The sequence below is a fragment of the Cetorhinus maximus genome, chromosome 2 (genome assembly GCF_964194155.1).
Source record: "Cetorhinus maximus chromosome 2, sCetMax3.hap1.1, whole genome shotgun sequence".
NCBI classification, from domain to species: domain Eukaryota; kingdom Metazoa; phylum Chordata; class Chondrichthyes; order Lamniformes; family Cetorhinidae; genus Cetorhinus; species Cetorhinus maximus.
The window spans coordinates 64,614,259-64,630,182 of NC_135880.1; the positions used below are offsets into that span (position 1 = coordinate 64,614,259).

Here is a 15,924-nt window from a genome sequence, read left to right on the forward strand (position 1 = left end):
AATCATGTTACTTGGGGCACCTATTCCTGAGGAGGGTGGGTCGAGCTGGAAAAATTTCCGACTCAAACTACTTGCCTCGGAAGCAAAAATCCAACCCGATGGCCAGGATTTTCCCGTTGGCGATTTGGGGGTGAGGCCCGCTTGCCGATGGGAAAATGATGCGGGATGACGTTGGGAGGAACCCCCGACGTCATCCTGGTCCCTTTAAATTTTCAGGATGACGAGCGGACAGCGGAATCAGCTGTCCGCCTGCTGACCTGTCAATGGCCAATTGAGGCCATTGACAGGATAATTAAGATCATTAAAGGCCCAGCCCGTCCAACCTTAAGGCTGGCGGGCAGGCCAGGAGCCCCAGCGGGCTTCTGAAAAAACATGAAACCTCATCCACTGGCGGGCTGAGGTTTCACGTCCGTTTTTAAAAAGTGTCATAAAGTTAATGTGTTTCTTATAAACATGTCCCATCTCGTGTGACATTGTCACATGAGGGGGACATGTTAATAATTTTAATATTTTTCTATTTTTGGTGTTATTTACCTGTCACTAATCTCCCTGAGACAGCACTTGGTCTCAGGGAGCAGTGTGCACTTTGACAGGTGGGGAATCCCACCCCCCCTGCCCCCGCACAGGAAGCGCATGGCGCTTCCTGTTGGGCAGGCCACTGGGCGGGCCTCAAATGGCCCGCCCACTTAAAATGGGGGCAGGCCCCGTTTCGGTGGCGGGGGTTGGCTGTCCGCCCGCCGCCAAGCCGGTGGGGCCCGCACGCCCAGCAAGGGTAAAATTCTGCCCTGTGAGTACTCTGGCTCTATTACTAATTGATTATAAATGAATAGTTATTCAGCATAGCTCGAAGGATTGATACAGAAAAACATTACAGCATTTTATTCTGTTAAATCCATTTCTATCAAGTAAAAAATGGAGAAGAGTGCTGCAAAAATGAACAGGAATTTTTTCTGGGTTTGTGGTCATGTTGCACGGAATCTTAAACTAGTTCTGAAATGCCTTTGTTGGGAGTGTGATGTCCAATTATACAACGTTTTGTTTGAAGCCAACCTTTGTATACATCGGCACGTAACTTCATGGGTTAGGTTGGACTGATACCAGAACGTGAATCATACAGCAGTCTTTTCATAGAGGACTCAATAGAGCAGTCCTTGAAAATACAATAGATAAACAACTGTGCTATGTCTTGAGTGAGTTTTCCTATTTACCATTTGACTTCATATTCTGTTGAGACCACATGCATCTCAAATTTGTCAGAGTTACTCAAACTGTGAAGACATTGGAGAGAGTACAGAGGAGATTCACAAGATTGATTCCAGGTATAAAGGACTGTAGCTATGAGGATAGATTGGAGAGGTTGGGACTGATTTCCTTGGAGAAAAGAAGGCTGAGAGGAGACTTGATAGAGATATTCAAGATCCTGAGGGGTATGGACAGGGTAAATAGTGAGAAACTGTTTCGATTCAAGAGAGCATAAAGAACTAGAGGGCACAGATTCAAAATAATTGACGAAAGGAGTAAAAGTGAGGTGAGGAAAAATGTTTTCACCCAGACGGTGGTTGGAGTCTGAAACAAACTTTCTGAGAGGGTGGTGGAGGCAGGTTCGATCGAGTTATTCGCAAGGGAATCGGATTGCTATCTGAAAAGAGAGTGCAAGTTTACAGGGATAGGAAAGGGGAGCGGGACTAGATAGAATGCTCTTTCAGAGAGCCAGTGCAGACTTGATGGGCCAAATTGCCTCCTTCTGCACTGTAAAGATTCTGTTGGTTACTTTTTTTGCAGTGGGCACTTTCATTAGTGAGTTCTATTACGTACAAATATGAAACTGATGTCAGAGAGCAGGCCTGCATAGGTGTACTTGGGTTTTCCCCACCATAGATCGCTTCCACTCCTGATGAACCTGTTTCTGCTTTCAGCTAGTAGCCACATCCAGGGCAGGAGTGGACACCCTAGCTGCTTGATTGTAGTTTCTTTTTGCATTCCTAATGCCTTTGTAGCTGGCTTTACTTCCAATGCAGTTTTCTTAGCTTGCATGAAATGCTGCGGCAAACTCTCCTCCTATTTTTGAACTGCCCTAATGAGTCATAATATGCTGATGTGGAAAACATAAATTTATTGCTTGCTTGACATAGAAAGCTTTCACTTAATAAAATCCATGTGTGTTTTATTTCTGTATCTTTGGTCTGCAGTGTACATATAACAAATTCATATTTTAGCCCAACAAACAGTTCTGTGCTCCTTGGTTTTAAATTTGCTTCCCTGTGCTCCACACCAAAAAAACAATGCCTCCAAATTTCATAATTCCAGTGGGAGTCTGGTCGAACTTACAGACAAAGGCAGGGACTTTGGAATTCCTGTCTGCCCTTTATAACGCCAATGATGTCAAGGAGGCAGAGCTAGGTTAGGGACTGCCTTTGCTGGAGAATCTCGCTCTCCTTGCTCAGTAGGGACCCAGTGTATTACAAGAGGCTGGAATGTTGAATTGAATGAGATGTGCTGGCCTCTGGACATGTGAAAGTGGCCCCTATCTAGGAGCTCACTGAAAAACATTGCACAGAGCTGAGTCGGAATGTTCAGTGGGGCCTTTGGTGGCTCCTTGATGGACGAGCATTGAATTTTCCAGCTGCAAGAGTAGATGGGTGCTGAAGATGGCCTTATAGTGGTATGGGCACCCATTGCCCCATGTAAGTTAGGTGCCCTTCCACTGACCCCACAGACGCTTTCAGGATGAGCTTCAGAAGGCACACTCGAGGTGGTTACGCTGGAATTGTTCCATGTTGACATTAGGATCACTGTCAACAAAGGTCCCTCATTTCATATACATTCAGTACGGTGATAATTGAAATCCAGGTTCCTAGAAAGCAAGTAGGAAGAAGTTATAGACCTTTTATGCCAGGTCTCCATCCATCCATCTATGCTGCCTGGAATTTCATGGAAAACTGTAAATAGACATAAATGTTCCTCAGTAACAATGGGCACAGGGATATCATTATTATTGGAAAATAATGGGAGGGATGTTCTTGACTCACATTCTGCTTTGCTATGCCTATTCTGGCCACAGGCCTGCTCTAAGGACCTGGTAGTGGGGTTTGTATCAATATCCTCTTCTAACCAAAGGATCTTGGGGTAGGTGGTGGGGCGGGATGGGGGTGGGGGGTGCAGGGATTCCTGGGAACAACCTGAATATTGTCTCTAGCTGCAGGTTCCCTGCCTTCTTCCATGGCACAGAGACAGTCCACATCAGCTAGCCACACAGTAACAACTCTCTAGTGTTCCCTGATTTTCTGATTTTGGCTCAGTTCTGGCAATGCCAACTCCAAGAGGGTGGGGGTGGTGAACAGAAAAACTTCTCTTATGGAAAGCTTTGACTCTTAATATAACACACCTGCCTTATACTCCTGTGTCTTTGGACTGTAGTTGGACATACTTCAGGCATGTCTTTTAGATATCTGCAGGCTCTCGGAGCCTATGAAGCTGAATCTTGTGGTAGGTGTGTGGCAGCTCCAGGTGTGACTGTTTGACAGACAGCCTTATGAGAAATTTAACGGCAGCTTGTCTTGTATACTGCCTTGAACATAACAAAACATCCCAAGGAGCTTCACAGAGGCATAACCAAAAAACAAAATAATGTCAAGATATTAGAAGGGATGACAATAGCTTAGTCAAAGAAATTGGTTTTAAAGGAAGATCTCAAAAGAACGGAGGAAGATGGGAATGCTGAGGGGTTTAGAGCAGCTAAAGACATAGGATGGAATTTAATGCCTTCCCCATGAGGTGTTTGGTGACTGGGGAGCATTTAATCAGGCGGGAGGGTGGTGGTTGGCGACCCTGCTGCCTTCTTGCCTCCACATCAATTGAGTCGGGGGTGGGAAGGCGCATTGACGTCCTTCTCACCCCACCATCAATCGAGGCTATTGAACGGGCAATTAATGCCCACACAAGGCTCTGATCCCACTGCTGCTGGTATTCACCCAGTGGCCGACGGGGACTTATTCTGCAAGAAGCCCTGAAAGTAAACCCTGGCATGTTTGCTTGCTGGCTTTCAGGGTGTTCCCTTGTCAAAAGGCACTCAGTGCCTGATCGAGGGACCGAGCAACAGGAAGCGGGGGATGGGGCAGCGCTGAGAGCCAACCCCCCAAGTCCCCATCTTTGCTGCCAAACCCCCTTCTCCCCACCCTTCCCCTCTCCCGATCCCCACCTCTTGGGCCCTGCCGAGGCTGGGAGGTGGACAGGGAGTGAACATACCTGAACCATCAAGTATGTCACTTTCCCAATTCCGTTTCCAGCACGGTTGTTTGGCCGAGATGGTAGTGGGGCCAACAGGGTTGTCTGCCTCCACGAGGTGGGCAACCAACTTGGCTTATTAAGAGCCTTGTTAGAAGTACGTTTAGGAGGCTGACAGATTTTCTAGTCATCCTGCAGTTTCCCAATGCGACAGAAAGCAAATGAACTGCTTGGAGGCGAGGAACCGCCAGTGCTTCAAGCAGATCTACAGGCCCTCACTGCCTGCCTGGGTGGGAGTACAGCCAAAGGCCACCTTGTAGAAATGTTCTTCCCCACAGTGGTGGTCTGGCTGCTTTTCTCCATTTTAAAAAAAAATGATATTTTAAACAAGTGGCTGAGAGGGCTGCTGCTTGTCAAAACATTCTGGTTGCTGATGTTCTGGGAATGCCGAGTAGCAGAATGGTAATATTACACCACAATGCTGCCTGAACCACCGTTTTTCAGCATTTCCTGTTTATATTTCAGATTTCCAGTATCCATATTATTTCACTTTGGATTTGTCAAAGAGCGTATTGCTTAAGTAACTAGTTATTTGTTTTTTTTTACCAAACTTCTTGTTGCTGTACAGGCTCTTTAAGGTAAAAGAACCAGTTTGGAACAATAATTATACAATGCAGTCAAGTGTAAATCATTTACATAGACATGTCAAAAATGATCATTGCTTGCTTTTCAAGCTTCTTGGTAATATTTTAGGCGTTCTGGAAATTACCTTCATACACTTGCAGGCCTCTAAGCCATAGTTGTTCAGTTCATTAACTACTGGCCAAATGTGATTAATTGGAAACTCAGCTGTAGCTAATTACATTTTTGTTTAAATGGAAAATGAATGATCAACACTGTTTTGGAGTTTCTGATCTGAAACTTTCTTTTTCCCTTCCCCAAAGGAAAAACCAAAACTTAGTCAGCTTGCTAAGACAGATGATTCTAAATCAATGAGCTCAAATAGTAAGGTAAGCTTATCTGCATTTTAACAATTGTAAGGTAAAATATTGTATAACAAAGTATTCACTTATAGCTATCTATGCTCAAATTACTTTTAATCATATTCCACACATTGGGAGGGGCGTTATTCAGGTGTAAATATGTTAAAAAGGATTAATGACGCATAGCTGTAAACATACTTGTTAGCTTTGAACAGATAAGGGCAGAACAAAAGGATACAGGTGAAGAGTCATACGGACTCGAAACGTTAACTGTGTTCCTCTCCGCAGATGCTGCCAGAGCTGCTGAGTTTTTCCAGGTATTTTTATTTTTGTTTTGGATTTCTAGCATCCGCAGTTTTTTGCTTTTATCTTTTTGTTTCTCTTCATGCTTGTATGTGTAATTTAATTTGAAGTGGCTCCCATTAGCAGCAGTTGTAATTAAAATGATTAACTCCTTTTCAAAGGAGCCAACAGTTGTCCTTCTGGAAACAGAATTTGTGGTTATGTGAGGTTCTTCCATTATGGTAGTAATTTGCTGGATAGAGCCATGTTTGCAGAATTAGTCCTATAATAATATAGCTTCAACTTACATTCCTGTCTAATGAGGCTCTATACCTCTTAAACTACTCCGATATTGTTAAGTCACCAAATACGCCACAAAAATATAATGGTTTGGATTTTCTGATCGCTGGATTAGAAAATTTAGGCCAATAGTTTCTAAGTTTCTAGAACAAGAGAAATGTTTTGAGGATAGTAGGAACTTGAGATTGCTGAGTTTTCTGGCTTTTGGTTGATTATATTTGTGGACCCAGGAGAATTGATGTAGAAATTTGACTCTGGATATTAAACATCTGGAGTTGAGGTCATGATGGTGCAGCTTTTATGTGGTATATTGAAGATGCAGGCCTGAGGGCAGTAGATAAAATATTTAAAGAGGAAAACATTCTGGATTTTAATTTTGCTTGTTACATTTAAGGGTCATATACTTTATAGGTAATAAAGGTCAACAAATGATACGAAGATGATTGTATTTTGAAACCTAGCATTTAAAGTTACCTTCACTTTTTGTTATATTTGAAAACATTTTGTAAATTAAGCTTGCAGCATAGTCTTTATTTCAAAAATTGCTTTGAAATTGGTTTCATTTCATATGTTATAATGAAATTAATCCAGTTACTTTTCAAGTCTTGGTGCTTGCAAGCTAACCTTGTGTGCCAGTGATAAGTTTTTATACTTGTAACTCCTCCCTGAACTGTAATATTCCACGACAGCCAGTGATTGCAAGGTGGATAAGTTCAGTGTTATTGTGCATGGTAGTAACTCCCTTGCACCTGACTTTTACACTTCCTGTCTGCTTGCTTGTCAACTCATGAGATTTATATGTGGGTGTGTTCTGTCCAAAGATTAGGAGCTGAACTCCACACCAGTGTTTATATTTTTATTTTGCCTTCTTTCACTTCTCTCCTGAAGAATATAACTGTTATTAGGATATAGGTTCACACACCGTACAGAACTGTGTGCAAGTATCTGCTCTTCATACATGAGGCTTGATAGTGAAGGTCAGGGTATCTATGGGAGACATCACAACAAAGTCTGGCCCTGCCCTCATGTGATACCTATGGGCATTTTTCCTTCACTGCTTGGATAGTAAAGAACAAAGAAAAGTACAGCACAGGAACAGGCCCTTCGGCCCTCCAAGCCTGCGCCGATCATATTGCCCGTCAACTAAAACATTTTGCACATCTGGGGTCCGTATCCCTCTATTCCCATCCTATTCATGTATTTGTCAAGCTGCCTCTTAAACACCACTATCGTACCTGCTTCCATCACCTCCTCTGGCAGCGAATTCCAGACACTCTCCACCCTCTGCGTAAAAAACTTGCCCCTCACATCTCCTCTATAGTTTTCTCCTCTCACCTTAAATCTATGTCCCCTAGTAATTGACTCTTCCACCCTGGGAAAAAGCTTCTGGCTATCTACTCTGTCCATGCCACTCATAATTTTATAAACTTCTATCAAGTTGCCCCTCAATCTCCGTCGCTCTAGTGAGAACAATCCGAGTTTCTCCAACCTCTCCTCATAGCTAATAACCTCCAGACCAGGCAGCATCCAGGTAAACCTCTTCTGCACCCTCTCCAACGCCTCCATATCCTTCTGGTAATGTGGTGACCAGAATTGCACGCAATATTCCAAGTGTGGCCTAAACAAGGTTCTATATAGCTGCAGCATGACTTCCCAGTTTTTATACTCAATACCCCTGCCAATGAAGGCCAGCATGCCATATGCCTTCCTGACTACCTTATCTACCTGCGTTGCCACTTTCAGTGACCTGTGGACCTGTACACCCAGATCCCTCTGCCCGTCAATGCACTTAAGGGTTCTGCCATTTACTGTATAATTCCTGCCTGTATTAGACCTTCCAAAATGCATTACCTCGCATTTGTCCGGATTAAACTCCATATGCCATTTCTCCGCCCAAGTCTCCAACCGATCTATATCCCGTTGTATCCTTTGACAATCCTCTTCACTATCTGCAACTCCTCCAACCTTAGTGTCGTCTGCAAACTTACTAATTAGCCCAGTTACATTTTCCTCCAAATCATTTATGTATACTACAAACAGCAAAGGTCCCAGCACTGATCCCTGCGGAACTCCACTAGTACAGCTCTCCATTCAGAAAAGCACCCTTCCACTGCTACCCTCTGTCTTCTATGACCAAGCCAATTCTGTATCCATCTTGCCAGCTCACCTCTGATCCCTTGCGACTTTACCTTCTGTACCAGTCTGCCATGAAGGACCTTGTCAAAGGCCTTACTGAAATCCATGTATATAACATCCACTGCCCTTCCATTGTCGATCATCTTTGTCACTTCCTTGAAAAACTCGATCGAGTTAGTGAGACACGACCTCCCCTTCACAAAACCATGCTGCCTCTCACTAATACGCCCATTTGCTTCCAAATGGTAGTAAATCCTGTCACGAAGAATCTTCTCCAATAATTTCCCTACCACTGACGTAAGGCTCACCGGCCTGTAATTTCCTGGATTATCCCTGCTACCCTTCTTAAACAATGGAACAACATTAGCCATTCTCCAGTCCTCTGGGACCTCACCCGTAGCCAGTGAGGATACAAAGATTTCTGTCAAGGCCCCAGCAATCTCCTCCCTTGCCTTCCTCAGTACTCTGGGATAGATCCCATCTGGCCCTGGGGACTTATCCACCTTAATATTCTTCAAGACGCCTAACACCTCTTTTTTGATCTCAACATGATCCAGGCTATCTACACACTCTTCCCTAGACAAATGGACCGCTAAGTCCTTCTCTTTGGTGAATACTGATGAGAAGTATTCATTTAGTATCTCTCCCATTTCTTCTGGCTCCACACACAGATTCCCACCTCTGTACCTCAGTGGGTCTACCCTTTCCCTGGCTACCCTCTTGCTTTTTACATATGTATAAAAGGCCTGAATAAATCACTAAACCTATTATAAAACCTGCCAGAATTTCAATCTCACTGATTTCAGTATGCACATGTTTTGTTAGAAATCACTGATTATTGCCAAGTGCAATAATTCCACTCCACACAAATTTAGCCAGGGTTTTCTGGCTCCAACACTGGCAGGCATCGTCGCAGGCAGGAAATTTTCCCGTCTTGCCCATGGCGATGCCCACCGGTGTCACAGCCGGAAAATCCCATCCAAAATAACTAGCAATAAGCATCAAAGGTTTATAACAGTACAAACATGAAAATGAATATTCCATCGCAAAGTTTTTTCAGGTTCAAGTTCTACATCTGTGTACAAAAGGATTATAGTATTACTAACCGCAAGTTGTATTAACATCCACCACGTGATAAAAGCACATGAACAGATGAACAGTAAATATCCGTTTTCAATTCATACATGGTGTAATTAAAATACCATTGACCGAAGAAGCTGTTGAAATAAAAGTGAATCCTTGTGATCAATTACCTGATTGTAGCCAAGTCACCAGCTGATACTTGTCAGAATGTTCATGGCATCCATGTCTGTCAGTTCAGTTCAAAGGTGGCAAGTGGGTACTGTTGACATCATAACTTGCTCAATTCCATTGAGGTGCCAGCCTGGTGAAGTTACAGCATAGGACCACATAAATTGCTGAACCAAAAAAGCAGCTTCCATCTTTTTAAGCATGTTAAATTTTTGCTACAAATCCTTTCTCATAAAGAATCAACACCATGAGCAGTTGGCTAATGTCCTTATGAACTTTGATAGACTTGTGTGTCAGGTGCATTGGCATGCAGCTTGATGGTTTTTGTACGCATGGAATGTAATCAGCTCCATAACTTCCTGTTTTTGACAGAAAGATAAATTTAACATCACCACAGGGATGAGCATTCATCCACACCTAAACTGTAAGGGGTGTAGTCCTTCCCCCAACTACCACCACTGTGTGGACTTCCAAGGAACATGCCAATTGCCTGCCTGCCTGCCCGGTAGTCAGGGCGGGAATCCATTTTAAAGCTAGGCCTTCTTTGTATCCGGACAGTGCTCTGCAACTGCAGCTGGAGTTCCAGCACTTGACATAACTTGTTGTATCTGGGAATTGCAATATTGGGTGGACTGGCTAACTCTGGGCTATAGAAGTTAGGTCTTATCACATCTCAGGCTGAAACAACAATACTCGAATTCTTACATTTAACTGCAAGAACGACATTTGATCTGCTATGCTGGCTAACTCCCTGACATGTGCTATCTGACCTCCAGCCCGCAGTACCACCGCCCCCCCCCCCCCCCCCCCCCAAGTCAGGTGACCCCTATATATGTAGTAGAGTGTACCGTACAGTACCTTATCATTATACCATATAGTATTTAATGCTGAACTGCTCACACAAATCAGTTATCATCATGATAAGTCTGTTGGAGGGGCCCCATTTCCTCCTCCTCCTGGCCACACTCAAAGAAAGAGGAACACACCTTAGCAAGAGTCATCAGGAAAGTCCCCAAATGACACTTGTTCATGTACAAATAATATTGATGGCATCTATTTGTGTCAGTTCAGTTCAGTTCAAAAAAATGGCAATTATGGTACTATTGGCATCATAACAAACTGAGTTCCAAAGGTGCCAACCTGGTGAAGTTACAGCACAGGACCACATGCATTGCTAAACATTGGAGTCAGCATGTTATAGATAGACTTAAGTAATCCCACAACCAATTGATCAGATTGAAGTTCTGTAGACCTACCACATCCAGTCATGAATGGTGGACAATTAAACAACAAACTGGAGGGAGAGGGGACACAAACAGCCCCATCCTCAATGATGGGGGAGTCCAGTACATCACTGCAAAAGACAAGGCTGAAGCATTTGCAATACCTTTAGTCAGTAGTACCGATTGGACGAACCATCTTAGCCTAGTCCTGAGGTCCCTACCTTCACAGATACCAGCCGTCAGCAAATTCAATTCACTCTAATTGATATCAAAAAACAGCTGAATGCACTAGGTGCAGAAAGGGTGATGGATAACAACATTCCAGTTGTAGTACTGAAGACTTGTCGTCAGTGCTAGTCTTGCCCCTAGCCAAACTCTTGCAGTACAGCTACAACACTGGCACCTACCCAGCAAAGTGGAAAATAGCCCAGGTATGTCCTGGCTACTAAATGCAGGACAAATCAATGTGGCCAATTACCCCCTCCCCCCATCAGTTTACTTTCATTCAAAAGCAAAGTGATGGGAGATGTCATCGACAATGCTATCAGGAGGTATTTGCACAGCAATAACCTGCGCACTGACGTTCAGTTTGGGTCCTGCCAGGACCACTCTGCTCCAGACCTCATCACAGCCTTGGTCCAAATTGCATGCAGGAAGGCCTGGATTGATATATGGCAAGTAACTTTCATTCAACTGCCAGACAATGAACATTTCCGGGAAGATAAAAAGTCTAACCACTTCCCTTTGATATTCAACAGCATTTTCATCCACAAATCTGCCACCATCCCAACACCACAATTGACTAGAAGCTGAACTGAACTGGACAGAAAGTCTACCAAGATAATGGCTATATAGAAGATGTTGCTATGAACTTCCTAGCTTAGCACGGGGAGGAATGGTGCATTCAGAAGTGATGGCTGGTCCATTAAAAAAATTAATCACCTAGGCCATAACGCAATAGTCAGTGTCTGTCCGGACATGAGCTAATCAATTACCTTCTGCGGAATACCCAGCTCGTTATGGGGAGACAGGTCAAGTGACCAAAATAACCTTTTTGAAATGTCTTTTGTTACAACGCCCTGGTTGTTTTTCGGCAGTCTAGAAGAAGTAGTCTGCAATAGAGCAGTAATACCAGCTCTCTGTTCCCTGTTCTCAAGCTAGGAGTCCTATCTCTGTTACATTTTGGAATCCACCAGAGAGATAGAGAATTTCACTCAAAAGGAACTTCAGGCACAATAGCATTGACTTTGGGAAAAAAATGGATTACAATTTAAAAGCGACTGTCTCCAAAAATTGCAGTTTACATTGACCTTAACCCCACTGGAATTTCAAGACCCTATGGAAAAAAATCTCCCTCAGCCATGAATACCAATGAAGAACTCATAAATAGTTAACTCACTTTTTTTGCCTTTTGTCATCAAATCTTAATTTGGCCAAAAGTTAACCTCCTACTATTGAACTTGTAATTTTGCATGCTTGTGTGTGTGTTGTAAAGGTCAGGATGTGTGTTTGCTGATTTAGACACCTTTATACCTGGGTGGGTTTTTAGCACAATAAAAACTAACCTTTGTGTTTAAATTCAAGAAAGCCTGTTCTTTGCAATCAGCACAGACATGGTTTAATACAGACACTGAATTGATACTTTCATCCTCATAAATTACAAAAAACCTGTTGCGGTCAATCGCAGAGTGGGAAAGAAAGGCCGAGTCCGGACAGGTGTCTTCACTGGTCGTAACAATGGGAACACCACCCTCTCCAAGATCCTCTCCAAGTCACAAACCATCCTGAAATGGAAAAACATTGATGTCCCTTTATTACTGCCGAGTCGAAATCCTGGGACTTCCACCCCCCCCCCCCCCCCCCCCCCCCCCCCGCCACCCCAATCACACCCCCACCCCCCACAACAGCACCACAGGAGCACCTTCAGCAAATTGCAGTCTAAAAAGGTGGCTCATCATCACCTTCTCAAGGGCAATTAGGAATAGATAATAAATACTGGTCTTACCAGTGGTGCCCACATTCCATGTATCAATTTTTAAAAAATGTATGTTACCCTACAGTCATCCATAACTAGTGGGAGACAACGCCCTTTTGTGCACATTTAATATCTCCTATGTCCTAAAAGTACTGGAAGATCTTGTTATTTGGCCCACCATGATGTCCTCTACCCCCGTTTTGGCCGCAGGAGGTCCGGCAAGCTCACCAATCTGGCTTGGGAGGCGGTAGCAGCAGTGGTCAGTGCCAACGGTGTGCAGAAGAGGTCAGGCACCCAGTGCAGAAAGAGGGTGAGTGATCTCAACCGTGCTGCCAGGGTATGTTAACCATCTCTTCATTCAAGCCATCACATGTTCACTAGCATCTCACTCACTGCCAGCTCAAGGGATATCACCACTCACACTCACATACACCCTCACATCTCCATCTGGGCTCATCTCCTCTGGAGGATAAGTCCTCATGCTGTCCATGGCTCCCCTCACCACCCACAAATGGCAGGGATCCTTATTGTCTGCCCTGGCATGCATTTTGCTCTCCATCTGTCTTTATGCAGGACAAGCTCGCACACAATCGCAAGGAGAGGTCCCAAACCGGGGGTGGAGTGCCTGAACTCAAGGTCCCCTCCCAGTTCAAAAACTGAGCCATTGAGCAAGCTGGAGAGGACAAGGACCATGCCTGGAGCGATGGTAAGATCGGCAGCAAACACTCATGTGAGGATCTTGCACCAGCTCATCCCTCAAACAGCCATACTGTGAGTGCATGGCTGTCCTGTTCTGTTTCTGTTTTAGAGTCACCTGCCATCCACTAATTATCTCTACTTTCTTTCATAGGAACCTCAGCCAGGCGCCCGACGGCCTCAACCAGCCAGTCCCTTAACTCAAGCCCCGACGACACCTTGGATGAGGATCCTGAGGGCACCACAACAGAACACCAGTCACGGCACTCACCCACACCCTCCACCAGTGCAGAAACACACACCTCGGTGGGACCTAGATTTAGAGCAGGCTCAGGTTCACAATCTGGTGAACACAGCACACAATCTGGTCCACAGTAGGTGGGGGCAGGGATATTTGAGGACTGCTGGAGGCCAGGATTCTGAATCTGAGTCAGATGACGAGCTTCCGGACTTGGTCCTAAATCAGTTTGTGGAGCTGCAGCAATAATCACGGGAATATCAGGAAGGGATGTCAGCTGCATTCCTCAGATTGCAACAGACAATGGAGGATTTATTCTGCATTCAGTCTGATGTGATAGTGCCAGCATGCCATCACACTGAGGTCAACACTGGCGGGTTGGCCCCTACCATGGAGACCCTGGTCCAGGACATTGGTCCTGCACTGGTGCTGCACTCCATTGCAGTAGCCATTGGTGGCACCCATCAGTGGCCATGTGAGGGGTTGGGGCTTGGGGCACCTTGATCTCACTCCCCTGCCACACACAACTAATTTCTTCCTATCTTGACTCCATTCTCTCTCCCCTTGTCCAGTCTCTTTCCACTTACATCCGCGATTCCTCTGATGCCCTACGTCATATCAACAATTTCCAGCTCTCTGGCCCCAACCACCATGGACGTCCAATCCCTCTACACCTCCATCCCCCACCGGGATGGTCTGAGGGTTCTCTGCTTCTTCCTTGAACAGAGGCCCGAACAACCCCCATCCACCACCACTCCCCTCCGCCTGGCTGAACTTGTTCTCTCACTGAACAATTTCACCTTAAACTAGTCTCACTTCCTCCAAATAAAAGGTGTGGCTATGGGTACCCGCATGGGCCCCAGTTATGCCTGTCTCTTTATGGGGTATGTGGGAAATTCCTTGTTCCAGTCCTACTCCGGCCCCCTCCCACAACTCTTTCTCCTGTACATTGATGACTGTTTCAGTGCCACTTCATTCTCTCGTCTGGACCTGGAAAAATGTATTAATTTTGCTTCCAATTTCCATCCCTCCATCACTTTCACATGGTCCATCACTGACACTTCCCTCCCCTTCCTTGACCTCTCTGTCTCAATTTCTGGTGATAGTCTATCATTACAAGCCCACCGACTCCCACAGCTACCTCGACTACAACTCCTCAAACCCTGCTTCCTGTAAGGACTCCATCCCATTCCCTTAGTTCATTCGCCTCTGTCGCATCTGTTCCAATGATGCCACTTTCCAAAACAGTGCTTCTGACATATCTTCCTTCTTCTTTAACCAAGGTTTCCCACCCATGGTGGTTGACAGGTCCCTCAACCGTGTCCGACCCATCTCCCATGCCTCTGCCCTCATACTTTCCTCTCCCTCCTAGAACCATGATAGAGTCCCCCTTGTCCTCACTTTTCACCCCACCAGCCTCCGCATTCAAAGGATCATCCTCCACCATTTCCGCCAACTCCAGCATGATGCCACCACCAAACACATCTTCCCTTTACCCCCACGGCGGCATTCCGCAGGGACCGTTCCCTCCGGGATACCCTGGTCCACCCCTCCATCACCCCCAACTCCTCATCCCCTTCCCACGGCACCTTACCATGCAATCGCAGGAGGTGCAACACCTGCTCCTTTACTTCTCCCGCCCCCCTGCTCACCGTCCAAAGGCGCACACACTCCTTTCAGGTGAAGCAGCATTTCACTTGCACTTCCCTCAATTTGGTCTACTACATTCAGTACTCCCAATGTGGTCTCCTCTACATTAGGGAAACTAAATGCAGACTGAGTGACCACTTTGCGGAACACCTTCGGTCTGTCCGCAAGCATGACCCAGGCCTTCTTGTCGCTTGCCATTTCAACATACCGCCCTGCTCTCATGCCCACATGTCCGTCCTTGGCCTGCTGCAATGTTCCAGTGAAGCTCAATGCAAACTGGAGGAACAGCACCTCATCTTCCGACTAGGCACTTTACAGCCTTCCGGACTTAACATTGAGTTCAACAACTTCAGACCATTAATTCTCTCCTCCATCCCCACCCCTTTTTGATCCCCTTTTTTTTCGAATTTTTATTTTTTTATATAATTTTTTCCCCCTACCTATTTCCGTTATTATTATTCTTTAAAATGTATTTCCATTCGTTGTTTTATCCCTACCTTTTAGCCTATTTTGATCTTTTTCCCCACACTGACCTCTTCCCCCACCCCACCCCCCACTAGAGCCATCTGTCACTTGCTCATCCTGCTTTCTACCCTTAATGTCACCATTAGCACCTCCTTTAGCCAGTATCACCACCATCAACACCACTTCAACCTTTTGTTTATGACATTTTTTGCAATCTCTCCTTTGCCTTCACCTATCACTGGCCTTCTATCCGGATTCACCTATCCCACCCCCCTTAAACAGCTTATATTTCACCACATTTTTACTTCCCTTTAGCTCTGAAGAAGAGTCATACCGACTCGAAACGTTAGCATCTGTGGAGAGAAAGCCAGAGTTATCAGACCTGCTGAGTTTTTCCAGCAATTTTTGTTTTTGTTGTTGATCTCACTCCAACCGCCCCCTCTCAACGAGTCAGCCAGGTGCCCTTGGAGGAGGAGGACCAGCAGGTGGACACACCAGGGC

The 15,924-nt window shown here is 45.2% G+C and overlaps 1 protein-coding gene across 8 annotated transcripts in view; it reads left to right on the forward strand.

Annotated features, from left to right (window-relative positions):
- The window catches only part of cast (calpastatin), a 247,581-nt gene that overhangs the window by 76,281 nt on the left and 155,376 nt on the right, over positions 1–15,924 (forward strand). For all 8 annotated transcript variants that reach the window (XM_078565537.1, XM_078565609.1, XM_078565567.1 and 5 more), the window contains one exon: positions 5,169–5,234. In XM_078565537.1, coding sequence (XP_078421663.1) covers positions 5,169–5,234 — 66 coding nt within the window. The remainder of the gene's footprint in view (positions 1–5,168; positions 5,235–15,924) is intronic.